Below are 13,809 nucleotides of genomic sequence, written 5' to 3'. Positions count from 1 at the left end.
AAAAATATCTTGCAGCCATTGCTCTGTGAATGCTGTAGGGTCTCTACCCTCAACTTTCTCGGAGAGACTCACAATGCGGACATTGTTCCACCTTAAGCGGTTCTCGATGTCATCTGTTTTGGCGGTGGCCTGCGCAGCTTGCTGCAGAGCTGATCTGGCATCCCTGGCGAGCGAGGGTATCTGGTCCTCCACCTCACTAATTCTGCCTTCCACAGCCGTGGTTCTCTCCCTGATTTTCTGGAGGTCCTGTCTCATTAGGGACACTGTTTCTGTGAGACCCCCAAACTGCTCTTTCAGACCATCGACTGAGGCAGTGCATCTCTGTACTGCTCGCAATATTTCATTCAAAGTGGGTTGCCGTGGTTCATCGTGCAGCATGTCACATATGTCGGGTGTAGGCACAGGGGAGGAATTCAGAGGCAGTGTGTCGTCTAATGCTGAGGGGCTGTGTCTCCCTGTTGTGCCATATGCATGGGCCTGTGTTGTGGGGGGGGGGTTGGAGCAGCCGGTCCCTTGTAGTTTGTGTGTAATATAACATGTCCGTGGGCTGCTCCTTCCCCTGCTGCTTTTGTATAGTGTGGGGCTTACCATTTGCCTCCTGCATTTTGGTGTCGCTTCATGCTGTTCTCTGAGGCTGGGGAGGAGCAGCACCATCTTGGGTCTCTTTAGCGGCCGTGGCTTCCTTCTGCCCTTTGCGGGTCATTATGGGGTCTGTGCTGTGCGGGGTACCACCCTGGAGCGTTGCGGGTGTGTCAGCCGTCTAATTGGGTCAGTGTTTGTCTGGATCGGCAGCGGGAGGAGCATCGTGCAGGATTGTCAGCGGGAGCTCCGTGAAGTGCGACTGCTCACATGCCCATTCAGGCCACACTCCCGGAGAAGTATACTATAGATATGTGGACTTCATACAGCAGATTTTATGTTTTTTTAATGTGTACTTTTCAGTTGTACAACCTTATTCCTTATATGATTTTCCATAAAAGTTGTACCTTTTTAAGCAGTTCTTGAGCTTCAGACAGATTGTTTTACTTAGTGGAGGGGATGTCTTTAGTCCGAGGCAGGAAGGCACAAGTACACCCTTAGACCACCTTCACACTTGCGAATGGTCTCCACGCCAATTACATGCAACAACCCCAATGGGGGTTCCCAGCGCTTAGCTCTGGAAGACCACCGTATAGAAAGCCATGGGAAGCTGCTGGCTCACACAGCTAATCTCGCCCACTCGCATGTAATCGCTCATGCAGCATTAACCCGCTAGTGTTCGGCCCTGGATGTACCATCAGGTGGCACGTGACCAAAGGTAGACCGCTTTTCATTTTGTGACTATGCATAGAATAGAATGGTATTTATTGTCTGTGTCCTGTTGGCCCTTATTCACACAGACCTCTTTGTGTTTTGCTTTTTTTAAACTCGGCACAGATTGATATGGGAAATGATTAGTGTTTTTTTTTGTGTCTATACAAAATGTACATGCTTTTTACATATAAATTATCTTTTCATCCTATAACCAATAAAAATGATTGCAGCTGTCCTATAAATGCATATATCGCATTTATGTCTTTGCCTGTTTGAGTGTGGCAAAATGGAGATTTACCCTCATTCCCTGTCTCAGACACAACAGGAAGTGAGGGGAAATCCCCTTTAAGCCAGTTGCCTTCAACAAGACACTGGTAACAATTCAGTCCAGATGTTCTAAACCTTTACAACTCTATCCAATGCTAATAAAAAAAATAACAAATTGGCAATGCATATGTGGTAAAATGAGACACAAGGATTTCAGTGACAAATACTCTTTCATTACTAAACAAGTCCCAGTTTTGTCAGTTTTTAGTTTTTCTTTTCTTTTACAGGAGGAGCGTATCAAGAATTATCTTGATGTTCCCGACAAAGTTATTCGTCCTGGCCTGACCGGGTCTTTTACCAAACAGTCAAGTCAAGTGTCATCCTGTGAGACAAAGCGGCAGGTACAAATTCTATATTTAATATTCCTTCATGTGCAATATGTAGCTGGGGCAGATCTGTTTTCCCTCTGCAATGTCATTAATGTCCTCAATGTGATGGGAAAAAAAGTTATGAAAAAAAAATTCTTCCACCGTGGCAGAGGGCTTGTAGTTTTCAATGAGCTTCAAATTGTTTTAATTAGGGATGGGGATGTCATTAGCTTGAGGCAGGAAGGCACAAGTGCGCCCTTAGACCACCTTCACACTTGTGAATGGGCCCAACACCGATTACATGCCCCAGCGCCCTCGTAGTTCACTGACTGCTCCTGTAGCTGAGTAACTGTCTACCCACACAGAGATATACAGGCAGAGAGCTCTCGGCAGTGTCTGCAGGAGCCTCACATTGCACCCACAAACCACTGATTGTGGATGCAATGCTCTGCAGGTGTAACAAAATGGTTTTTGTTATACAGTGTGCGTATATTTATTATATATACAGTATCTCAGATAAGTGAGCACACCCCTCACATATCCTTACATGTAACAACACTGAGGGAATGACACTTTGCTACAATGTAAAGTAGTGAGTGTATAGCTTGTATAACAGTGTAAATTTGCTGTCCCCTGAAAATAACTCAACAAACAGCCATTAATGTCTAAACTTCTGGCAACAAAGGTGAGTGCACCCCTAAGTGAAAATGTCCAAATTTGCCCCAATTAGCAATTTTCCCTCCCCAGTGCCATGTGACTCGTTAGTATTAGAATGTCTCAGTTGTAAATGGGGAGCAGGTGTGTTAAATTTGGTGTTATCGCTCTTACTCTCTCATACTGGTCACTGGAGATTCAACATGGCACCTCATGGCAAAGAACTGTCTGAGGATCTGAAAAAAAGAATGTTGTTCTACATAAAGATGACATAGGCTATAAGAAGATTGCCAAGACCCTGAAACTGAGATGCAGCAAGGTGGCCAAGACCATACAGCAGTTAAACAGCACAGGTTCCACTCAGAACAGGCCTCACCATAGTCGACCAAAGAAGTTGAGTGCACATGCTCCGCGTCATTTTCAGAGGTTGTCTTTGGGAAATAGACGTAATGAGTGCTGCCAGCGTTGCTGTAGAGCTTGAAGGGGTGGGGGGTCAGCCTGTCAGTACTCAGACCATACGCTGCACACTGCATCAAATTGGTCTGCATGGCAGTCATCCCAGAGGGAAGCTTCTTCTAAAGATGATGCACAAGAAAACTTGCAAACAATTTGCTGAAAACAAGCAGACTAAGGACATGGATTACTGGAGCCATGTCCTGTGGTCTGATGAGACGAAGATAAACTTATTTGGTTCAGATGGTGTCAAGCGTGTGTGGTGACTGGGTCGCACTGCAGTATTCCAACATAACGACCCATAACACACCTCCAAGACGACCAATGATTGGTAAAGAAGCTGAGGGTAAAGGTGTTGGACTGGCCGAGCACGTTTCCAGACCTAAACCCTATTGAGCATCTGTAGGGCATCCTCAAGCGGAAGGTGAAGGAGCGCAAGGTCTCTAACATCCACCAGCTCTGTGATGTCGTCATGGAGGAGTGGAAGAGGAACCTATGAAGCTCTGGTGAACTCCATACCCAAGAGGGTTTAGGCAGTGCTGGAAAATAATGGTGGCCACACAAAATATTGACACTTTGGGCCCAATTTGGACATTTTCACTTAGGGGTGTACTCACTTTTGTTATTTTGAGAGGACAGCAAATTTACACTGTTAAGCAAGCTGTACACTCACTACTTTACATTGTAGCAAAGTGTCATTTCTTCAGTGTTGTCACATGAAAAGATATAATAAAATATTTACAAGTATGTGACGGGTGTACTCACTGTTGTGAAATACTGTGTGTGTGTGTGTGTGTGTGTGTGTGTGTGTATAATATATATAAAATACTAGCACACATCCATCTATCCATATATATATATATATATATATATATATATATATATATATATATATATATATATATATATATATTGACACAGGCACAATTTTCAAACTTTTGGCTCTGTATGACACCAGAATAAAATTAAAACAAAACAATCTGAATTAATTTGAAGTGCAGACTTTCAGCTTTATTCAAGGGGTTGAACATAAATCTCAAATACAAATTTTAGGAACTATAACCATTTTCATGGGACAAATTAATATAATCATAAATAAAATGTTGATTTTTTTTATATTTTGTTGAGAATCCTTTACTGGCAATGACTGGCTGACTTCTGGGACCCGTGGACGTTACCAAAGACTGCTTCCTCCTATTTGATGCTTTGCCAGGCTCTAAATGCAGCTGTCTTCTGTTTTTCTTTGTGGGTTTTTCTGTCTTTAGTTTTGCTTTCAGCGAGTGAAATGCATGCTCAAATAGGTTGAGATCAGGTGATTGACTTGGCATTGCAGAATATTCCAAATGATAAACCAAAGAGAGTCAATAAATATGTATATGTGGCCAATCACCAGTGAAATCCAAATGTCAAAATCTTCACTTCAATGAATTGCCTATATGTCACATGCGTAACACCCAGTGAACCATATGCATTCACCTCCTGGATTGACCTTAATCACTAATCAGGGTCAAATGCACTTTTTTCCTCTTGGGGCTATACTCCAGCTAACTCCACAAACAAATGCATTCTCAGTGCCATATTAGGCGTATAATATAAAATTAAACCACCTCAATGCAGGATCAAACACCGCCTGGTGGTGGCATCAAATGTGCTGTAGCTACTGAGAAGGCGGCTTACTTTTACATTATGCACAGAACATGGTTTTGAGAGTGCATTTGTTTGTGAGTGTCCTGTTTTTAGATTTTATTAAATTGCTTTTAAGATTTATGGAGAACATTATTGGTTTTATTCCTTTTGCATGAGTACGTTTTGCATGGAAATTAGACGGCTGAACAGTACGCCTTATGACTGCTACTGGGAACACGTGGTGTATCTGTTTTTTCCAAAAGCATTTGACACAGTTCCCCATAAACGTTTACTGTACAAAATAAGGTCCGTTGGCATGGACCATAGGGTAAGTACATGGATTGAAACCTGGCTACAAGGGTAAAAGGTAAAGAACCTCTGGGGGAATCTAGGATGGAAAAGGACCTGGGGATCCTAGTAGATGATAGGCTCAGCAAAGGCATGCTGCTAACAAAGCAAACAGAATATTGTCTTGCATTAAAATGGGGAACAACTCCAGAGATAAAACGATAATTCTACCACTCTACAAGACTCTGGTCGGCAGCACTTGGCGCATGCTGTCTAGTTCTGGGCACCAGTCCTCAGGAAGGATGTACTGGAATTTGAGCGAGTACAAAGAAGGGCAACAAAGCTAATAAAGGGTCTGGAGGATATTACCATATTTATCTGCGTATAATATGCACCCCAAGTTAGGAGGGAATTTTGAGAAAAACTTTTAGGAGGGAAGTTTAACGAAAAAAAACTACATTTAAATGCCCATCAATGCATCCATCTGCAGCCTTCCCACTGTCTTTGCAGCCCTGTGTCATTGCAGTTTTCCCAGTGTCTTTGCAGCCCTGTGTCATTTAAATTTGGCGCAGATCGGAGGAGAGGAGTCGGAATACACAAAGCCAAGTGTACTTCGGCTAGACTCGGCTCCTTTCACAGTTCTGCCCATCTCCACTGATTGCGAGAGGAGCGAGCGCCGCAGACATACGCAAAGCCAAGTGTACTTCGGCTAGACTCGGCTCTGTTCACAGTCAGGGGCGGGACTGTGAGAGGAGCAGTACACTCGGCTTTGTGTATGTCTGCAGTGCTCGCTCCTCTCTCGCAATCGGTGAAGATGGGCGGGACTGCGAGAGTCGAGTCTAGTCGAAGTACACTCGGCTTTGTGTATCTCGCTGCGCTCACTCACTCCTCTCCTCACAATCAGCGGGGGATTGGCGTATAACACCCACACCCGATTTTCCCCTGATTTTAAGGGGAAAAAATGAGTGTTATACGCCAATAAATACGGTAGTTATGAGGAAAGGTTGCGAGCGCTGAACTTCTCTCTGGAGAAGAGACGCTTGAGAGGTGATATGATTTCAATATACAAATACCATACTGGTGACCCCACAATAGGGATAAAACTTTTTCGCAAAAGGGATTTTAACAAGACTTGTAGCAACTCATTAAAATTAGAAGAAAAGAGGTTTAATCTTAAACTACATAGAGGGTTCTTTACTGTAAGAGTGACAAGGATGTGGAATTCCCTTCCACGGGTGGTGGTCTCAGCGGGGAACATCGATAGTTTCAAGAAACTATTAGATAAGCACCTGGACGACCGCAACATACAGGAATATACAATGTAATACTGACATATAATCACACACATAGGTTGGACTTGTGTCTTTTTTTTCAACTTCACCGGCCATGTAACTATGTAACAAGGAGGCAGCTGCAGTATAGCCCGGGGGGGTGGGGGGCAAAAGTGTGTTTGACTGATTATTAATTAAGGTCCAGTCCAGGAGGTGAGTGCATATGGTTCACTAGGTGTTACTCATGCAACATGTTTTTTGATTTGTTGAATTGAAGATTTTGACAATTTGGATTAGTCAAATGGTGGTTGGCTACACATACATGTTATGGACTTTTTTTTATTTCAACGTTTGAGACTTATTTATCAGATACTGTTTAGTTGTGTTGCATCATTATTTGCATGATATTTTGGAGCGGTGGAGTGAAAACAATAGGGCTGAAACAACTAATCGAATATTAAATCGATTACTATTTTCATAATCGATCAGCCAGTGACATAATGGGGTTAAAAAAAAAGGTCTAAAATTAGACCTTTATAGTACAAAATGAGCAAATAATCGCTACTGTAACTATTACTTTCACTGTTCCACAATAACAAAATGAACCCCTTACAGTAGCGATTTTCTCTTTTTGTACTATAAAGGGTTAATTGTAGTTTTTTTATTTTTTTAAACCCCATTATTTTACTAAACGTCTTAGGCTGGATTCACACTTATACAGTTTTAGTGCTTTTTGCATTTTGCAGATTTGCACTACAGTCCATTTAACATGGTTTTTCTATGGATTGTATTCTGTAGTGCAAATCTGCAAAAAGCACTAAAAATGCATAGATGTGAATCGAGCCTTAGGCCTGGTTCACTCCTATGTGTTTTTTGGTGCTTTTTGCAGAAACGCACTTCAGTTCATTTAATATTGTTTCCTTTGGGACACGTTCACATCTACGCTTTTTGTCAGCCACTGCGTATTTAGAAAGGGTCGATGGCTTTTTTCAATGCAAAACTGTGCTTTTTTTGGTTCAATAAATTTTAAGGGAGAAACTGCGGAAAAGCGTATGTTGTGTTTTTGCAATTTGTTTTTTTTTTTGATCTGCCCAACAACAAATTGGCCATAAAAAAAAATGCAAAAACGCAAATCGCAGTAAAATCATGTTTGCAAAAATCAAAACGCACAGCAAAAAGCAGTGTAGAAACAGATCAAAACAAAACTTCATAGGTGTGTACTGAGCCTTGTGCTGGCCACACGGATCAATTTTCAGACTAGAATATTAATACAAAAAAATCATTGTACATTCGCTGAATGAAAGAATGTTGTTTGAAAATTTCACTTTCTTTTAACATTGTTTTAAAATTGATGTAATTTCTGAACGAAAACCACATACACTGTCTAAAAATTACTTTGACCAAGACGTTTTCTATTTCTAAATGTTCCCATTACTGTGGTTGAAAACAAACGTTGGTTTGACCCCACTAACGATTAGAAAATCAACGTACGTTCTTAAAATTAAAATAGTTTTTTTTTTTTTTGAAGGAAGGAAGACATTGTTTTTATATGGCCAGCATATAGTATATTACAGTTCTGTTTGAAAATCTGCAAAACAGTCTTTAACTTTTTTTTTTTTTTCTTTAAGGCTGGGTTCACACTGCTGCAGCAGAGAGAACCGGATGTGATTCGCACCGCACTGCAGTGCAAATCACATCCGATCTCTGTGCGATGCGAGTTCAGCCATACAGATAGTATGGCTGAATTCGCATCGCACCCGCCGCAAACTCGCACGAGACCCTTTTTTTGGTCCGCAGCAGAATCGGATCGCATGGGTGTTCACACCATGCGATCCGATTCCTGTCCGAGTTTGCAGATCGCACTGCGATATGCGGACTGATCTGGAGGTGTCATTAAGATTTCATTGACACTCCCAGCAGTCCGCATAGGGCAGTGTGAACTGCCGGCGGGAGGCATGCGATGCGGGAAAACGCCGCGTATTCGCTGCGTTCCCGCATCGCTCCGGTGTGAACCTAGCCTAAATAAAAACATTTGATCTAAGTCTGATGATATTTACCAGCTTCAACCTCTAATATTATATACAATATATTTCTTCTGTCTGTTATTCTCAGGGTGGATTAGAAATGTTGCTCCCTAACCATAGTTATTGATATTTAAGAATAATTTGGTGTTTTTTTTTTAAACTTTACATGTTAACTAAAGTATACACCAAACTCGTTTTAAGGTTATTAACTGATTAATCAAAACAATAATCGGCCAACTTATCGATTATGAAAATAATAGTTGCCACCCTAGAAAACAATTCTGGGCAGCAACTAAGAATTTACAGCTTGTGAGCACATTTATTAGGGATTTATGTGTATTAGGTTTTCTAAGTTATAGATAGCTTATGGTGTTTTGCACAAATACTGACTGCGCTGACTGTCTTTCACTTTTTATATTTTGTATTATATGAACCTTTCCACAAAATGCAAAGTATTCTGTGAATGGACAGCAGAGAGGAGGGGCAGTTGTATAGCAGAGCGAATTTTTGTCGTCAGAGTGCCAGTATAACAATAACTGTATTCCTGGTACTCGGTAAATATGAGATTGATTCACAAGGTCGCATACATTTCATTGACCTCATCTCCTGTAATCCAGCATATTTTAAAAAATGTAAATAAAAGCCTTCCGTGATTGTACAAGAAAAGAGGTGGGGCAGGTGGAATGGCTGGAAAAGACTCTGCAGCTGCTGTATCAGAGACTCTAGGTCTAGTGTCAGCTCCCAGGAAGTATAGCAATAGTGCTCAGTATAAATGTAAATAAAAGAGAAGTCCACAAGGTGGCATACCCCTCCTTGGACGTATCCTCTTATAAACCAGCATATTTGTAGCAATGATTCAGTTCCTGGATTTCCACTTTAAAAGCAACCTAAACTAGTCCACCATTCCCAGATAGATTCGTACCTCCATATTGTGGCCTCACATAATGTTTGCATCCTTCCATAATTATCTCCGAACTGGCAACATCTGCAAATTAGATGCTCTTAGCCCTTGTACACACGGTTGGACATTCCGACAACAAAATCCATCAGATTTTTTCCAACGGATTTTGTCCAAAACTGGTGTAGCATACACACGGTCAGACAAAGTTGTCGGAAAATCTGATCGTTCGTAATGTGATGACTTTATTTAGTTACGACGGGACTACGTTCAGGCTATTAGCCAATAGCTTTGGTCTAGGAATTTGAGCTGAGCATGCGTGGCACTTTGTCCGATCGGAATTCTCTACAAACGGTCGGACAAAGTCCGATCGGATCATGTTGTCGGAAAATTTTTATATCCAACTCTCAAACTTTGTTGGTCGGACATTCCGACAGAAAAAGTCAGATGAAGCCCACACACGGTCGGATTATCCAACAACACGGTCCGATCGGACATTTTCCGTGGGAATGTCCGACCGTGTGTACAAGGGCTTACACTTTTCTTTGGAACTCAGTGTTGTAGCCCAAGATGCTGTGGAAGAGGTACCATAGAAGTATATGGGGCTCTACTGCACATGAGAATGCATTTTGTTCATGCTACAGTAAAAATTTCAGTTTTGATTGGATGCTGATGGGTTATTTTTAATGATTTCCAAATCTATTTTTAAGGTCCAGTGCAAGGAGAGCCTCCCAATAATAATAGATGAGAATTCTTCTGAGGTATGTTTCATCATTGTTTTTTTTTTTTTTTTTTTTTTTTAAGTGGGTTTTTGATAAAGTTTGTCTTTCTAACTTCTGCCTTTTTTTTTTCCAGAAAAAAGAAATAGTTAATGCTACCGTATGTCCGTCTGTAAAGAACAATGTAAGTATTAATCTGGTGCATTTGCTGTTGAGCTTTTTGTGTATATGTACCTAGCCTATTTTTAGTAATTTTTAGACATTTTAGTATAATCAATATTGTATGAAAAGTGTTTGTGTATACTTCTCAGCATCTTTGCTGTTTCATTGTTTACTGTAATTGTCTCCATGACTTTATTGCTGGAAGTTTCTGTTTAAAAAATGAGACCAAAGACCCATCTGGTTCTGGGGAGCCTGTAGATATGGGTTTAAATTTTGAATTGCTGAGCTACTAGCCAGGCCTTAAGAGTTATGCTGGCTTCACACTATCTTTGCATGCGGCTCACAGCAGGGGTCTGTGCATTCTTGTTCATCATTTTCAGGTCTGTTGTCAGACCAATTATTATTATTTTTTTTTCGGCTGAATTCTAACCTGAAATGGACCAAAAGACGTACAGGGCTCCTGTGCAAATTTGCAGCGAAGCTACGGTGGAAATATGTGAGCCAGCTTCATATAGAGCTGGTCAAAATCTCATGCTATTGCCAATTGGATGCGGGCAAAAGGCATCCAATTTGCAATAGTGTGAACTCAGCCACCAGTTGCCCACGCCCAACCCCTACCCTGCCCCGCCCCTAAACACACCCTTGTAAATTATCTCATGAAATGTCATTGATAAATGTTTTATGCAGAATTAACAACTTCTTCTTTAACAATATTAACATAAAGCATATTTCATTGATCTGACTGTGATAAATAAAATTGGCTACTATAGGCAGGTTTGGGTAGTATAGGGTGATATAGTGGCAGGTTTGGAGCATATAGGATGGTATAGTGGCAGGTTTGGGGGAGAATAGGGTGGTATGTATAGTGGTGGGTTTGGGGAGATAGGGTGGTATAGTCTCAGATTTGGATAGTGTAGGGTGGTATAGGGTGGTATAGTGACAGGTTTGGGTGGCATAATGGCAGGCTTGGGTAGTATAGGGCGGTATTTCAGATGATTGCTGTTGGCTCGGCTAAAATTTAAGCAGTGTAGGGCCCTGCCAAATTGACTCGGTTTGACAAAGTCCACTATTCCATCAACTGTTATTTCAAGAGCCTGTCAGAAAATTGATCATCCCAGTTGGCTGCAGGCGATTGTCAGGGATTTTGATAGCTGGGGGCGCCACTTGTCAGAATACAATAATCCAGCAGGGTTGAAATCGTCCATCTGCAGATGGAGGTACAGGGGGCACCCGACTTAGAACTACTCCTACTTATGAACAGGGTGCTGCGGGGACCTTCTGTTGTTCTTCGCATGCACCGAACGGCATTCAACTAAATATCGGAAATGTGCGCAATTGTCATTCTGCGCATGTGCGGCCAGACAGAGCCTCAGAAAATGTCGGAAATGTCCGTAATTTGCAGCGCATATGCTGAACGACATTCGACAGAACATCAGAAATGTCCGTAATTGTCGTTATGCACACGCGCGGCCGACTTAGGAACATTTCCGGATTAAACAGGAGGAAAGTACCTAATGGGTTCGTAACCCGGTGACCCCCTGTATGTGTTGGATTTCATATGTTCATATGTCCCATTGACTTCAATGCAAAAATACCCCCTATTGATGGCAATGCAAATTTGCGTCCCATTGACTTCAATGCAAAAACACCAGCCACATTAATTACATTTAAAAACATTTGTTTCAAAAACTATCCGTTTCTGTTTTCGGCACTGGAATTTTCATATCGGTGCACCACTACTTCAATCTGTCTTACCTCTGTTTTTTGCTGGCGTCCTAGGAGTGGACAAAGTGAATTTATACTCTTTTTATGGCTATTATTGAATTTATTTCAATTGAAAATGTTAAGTAAGGAAGCATCCAACCCTAATTCTATTCTGGTTCTGTTATACCGTTTGAGTATATTAATAATCCTATGTACAGTGTTTTATCACTTCCTGCTTGGCCTATAGCAGAATGACCGCCAGGCAGTAGTTCAGTTATCCTGACTGAGCGTCTTATGACGTCCAGCAGGATAACGGCCGCCGAGCGCCTATAGGGGTGCGCATCGTGGTAATCTTGCTCAGGTTGGTTAGCATAGGTGTTAGGTGTAAGCTGCATTTCCACTTTAAACCCCTTAAAGTGTATACAAAAGAAATGGAAGAGCTCAAGTCCATATTGGGGATACTACTAAGAATCACAGTGGCTAAGAACTGATATGGCCCAGGAGCATTTACACAAAATAAAGGCAAATAAAAGATGTCCTACACCTACGTGTCCTCGGAGATGAGCTCTGTTATATTGAATACATTCTTTCTAAAATTTAGAGACTCTTTAATGACTGGCACATTACCACTAGATTGGTGCAAGGCCAATATTATGCACAGACTCTATAAATAAAAAAGGATCACATTCTTTACCAACTAGTTTAACCTCCTATAGTTGGAAAGAAACTTGAGAGTTTGATCAAGGACCACATGGAGGAGTTTTTGCTAGAAAACAACATTATTAGCAATAGTCAGCATGGATTCAAGAAAGACTAAAGCTGGGAAACAAATCGGCTTTTTTTTAAATGGGGAAATGAGCAAAAACATAGAAAAAGGAGTGGCTGTGGTTATAGTATACTTGTACTTTGCATAAGCGCCTGACACCGTTCCCTATAGACCTAAAAAAAAAAAAAAAATGATTTAAAGTGGTTTTAAACTCAATTATTATTATTTTTTTTTTTTATCTTAAACCATTTCCTGCATTAAAGTTGATGTAAATCCTCACATATACCCAGTGAAGTGAACAGCCTCAGATGATAAACAAATTAAACAAATCTCCCTACATAATTTCATGTATATCTGCTGTCTTCATCTTGCTATTTTCTTTAGAATTTTTACATCAGGTAAGAATTTTCACTTCCTCATTCTGCACTGTTAGACCCCTTTCACGCTGCCAGTTTTTTTTCATGCACTACAGTGCTAAAAATAGCTGAAAAAGCGGCTCCTTTCAGCGGTGCGCTGGCAGGGCGACACACAGTCCCACCAGCAGCTTCTTTTGGAGCAGTGAAGGAGTGGTGAACTCATCGCTCCTCCACCGCTCTTCCACCACTGCTCTCCATTGAAATCGATGGTGCAGCGCTGCGAAAACGCCGCTCCGGCGTAATTTTGTGGGCACATTTAACCCCTTTTCGGCCTCTAGCGGGGGGGTTAAACTAGAGGCCGAATAGCGCAGCTAAAGCGGCACTAAAAATAGCGCCACTTTACTGCCGATGCCTGGGGCAGCTCGGTGTGAAAGGGGTCTGAGAGAAAGCTTAGGTTACACTGGGAGCAGCTGATTGGAGGAAAGGCGCACACGCTCCCCCCCCCCCCCCTCCACATTGGTAGAAGAATGAAAATGCTTTCACAGCTCTGTTCTTAGACGGCAAGCTGACTGTTAATCTAATTTATAGCAACCTCCTCCAACACACACTTCTATCTCTGAGAATATGTGAGAAGTTATCAGGCTGCTAACAGAGCTACAGAGCAAGAGACCTCTACAGGATGGAGAGAGATAACAAAACACTACAGATAGCTGTGCCCAGCTCAAATTTCATGAATTGGGTTTACATCCACTTTAACCACTTGAGATCCGCGCTATAGCGCGGATCTCCTTTTCCGGGATGACGTCAATAGACGTAGTCCCGTGCACGAGCGCCCTGCGCGCCCCCTGTGATCGGCGAGTCTACGAGACTCGCCTGATCACCGATCCGTGCAAGGGGTCGATCCCGACCCCTTATCACGTGATCAGCTGTCAGCCAATGACAGCTGATCATGTGATATAA

At 41.8% G+C, this 13,809-nt stretch overlaps 1 protein-coding gene across 2 annotated transcripts in view; it reads left to right on the top strand.

Moving 5' to 3' along the window:
- TMEM87A (transmembrane protein 87A) overlaps positions 1–13,809 on the top strand; it is a 144,347-nt gene that overhangs the window by 42,218 nt on the left and 88,320 nt on the right. For both annotated transcript variants that reach the window (XM_077464842.1, XM_077464841.1), the window contains exons 4-6: positions 1,848–1,961; positions 9,853–9,903; positions 9,998–10,045. In XM_077464842.1, the coding sequence (XP_077320968.1) occupies positions 1,848–1,961; positions 9,853–9,903; positions 9,998–10,045 (213 nt within the window). The remainder of the gene's footprint in view (positions 1–1,847; positions 1,962–9,852; positions 9,904–9,997; positions 10,046–13,809) is intronic.

Source organism: Lithobates pipiens, unplaced genomic scaffold (assembly GCF_037356315.1).
Source record: "Lithobates pipiens isolate NorthernLeopardFrog02 unplaced genomic scaffold, aLitPip1_a1.2 Scaffold_30, whole genome shotgun sequence".
Lineage (NCBI taxonomy): Eukaryota > Metazoa > Chordata > Amphibia > Anura > Ranidae > Lithobates > Lithobates pipiens.
This window is presented reverse-complemented; position numbering and strand designations above follow the sequence as displayed.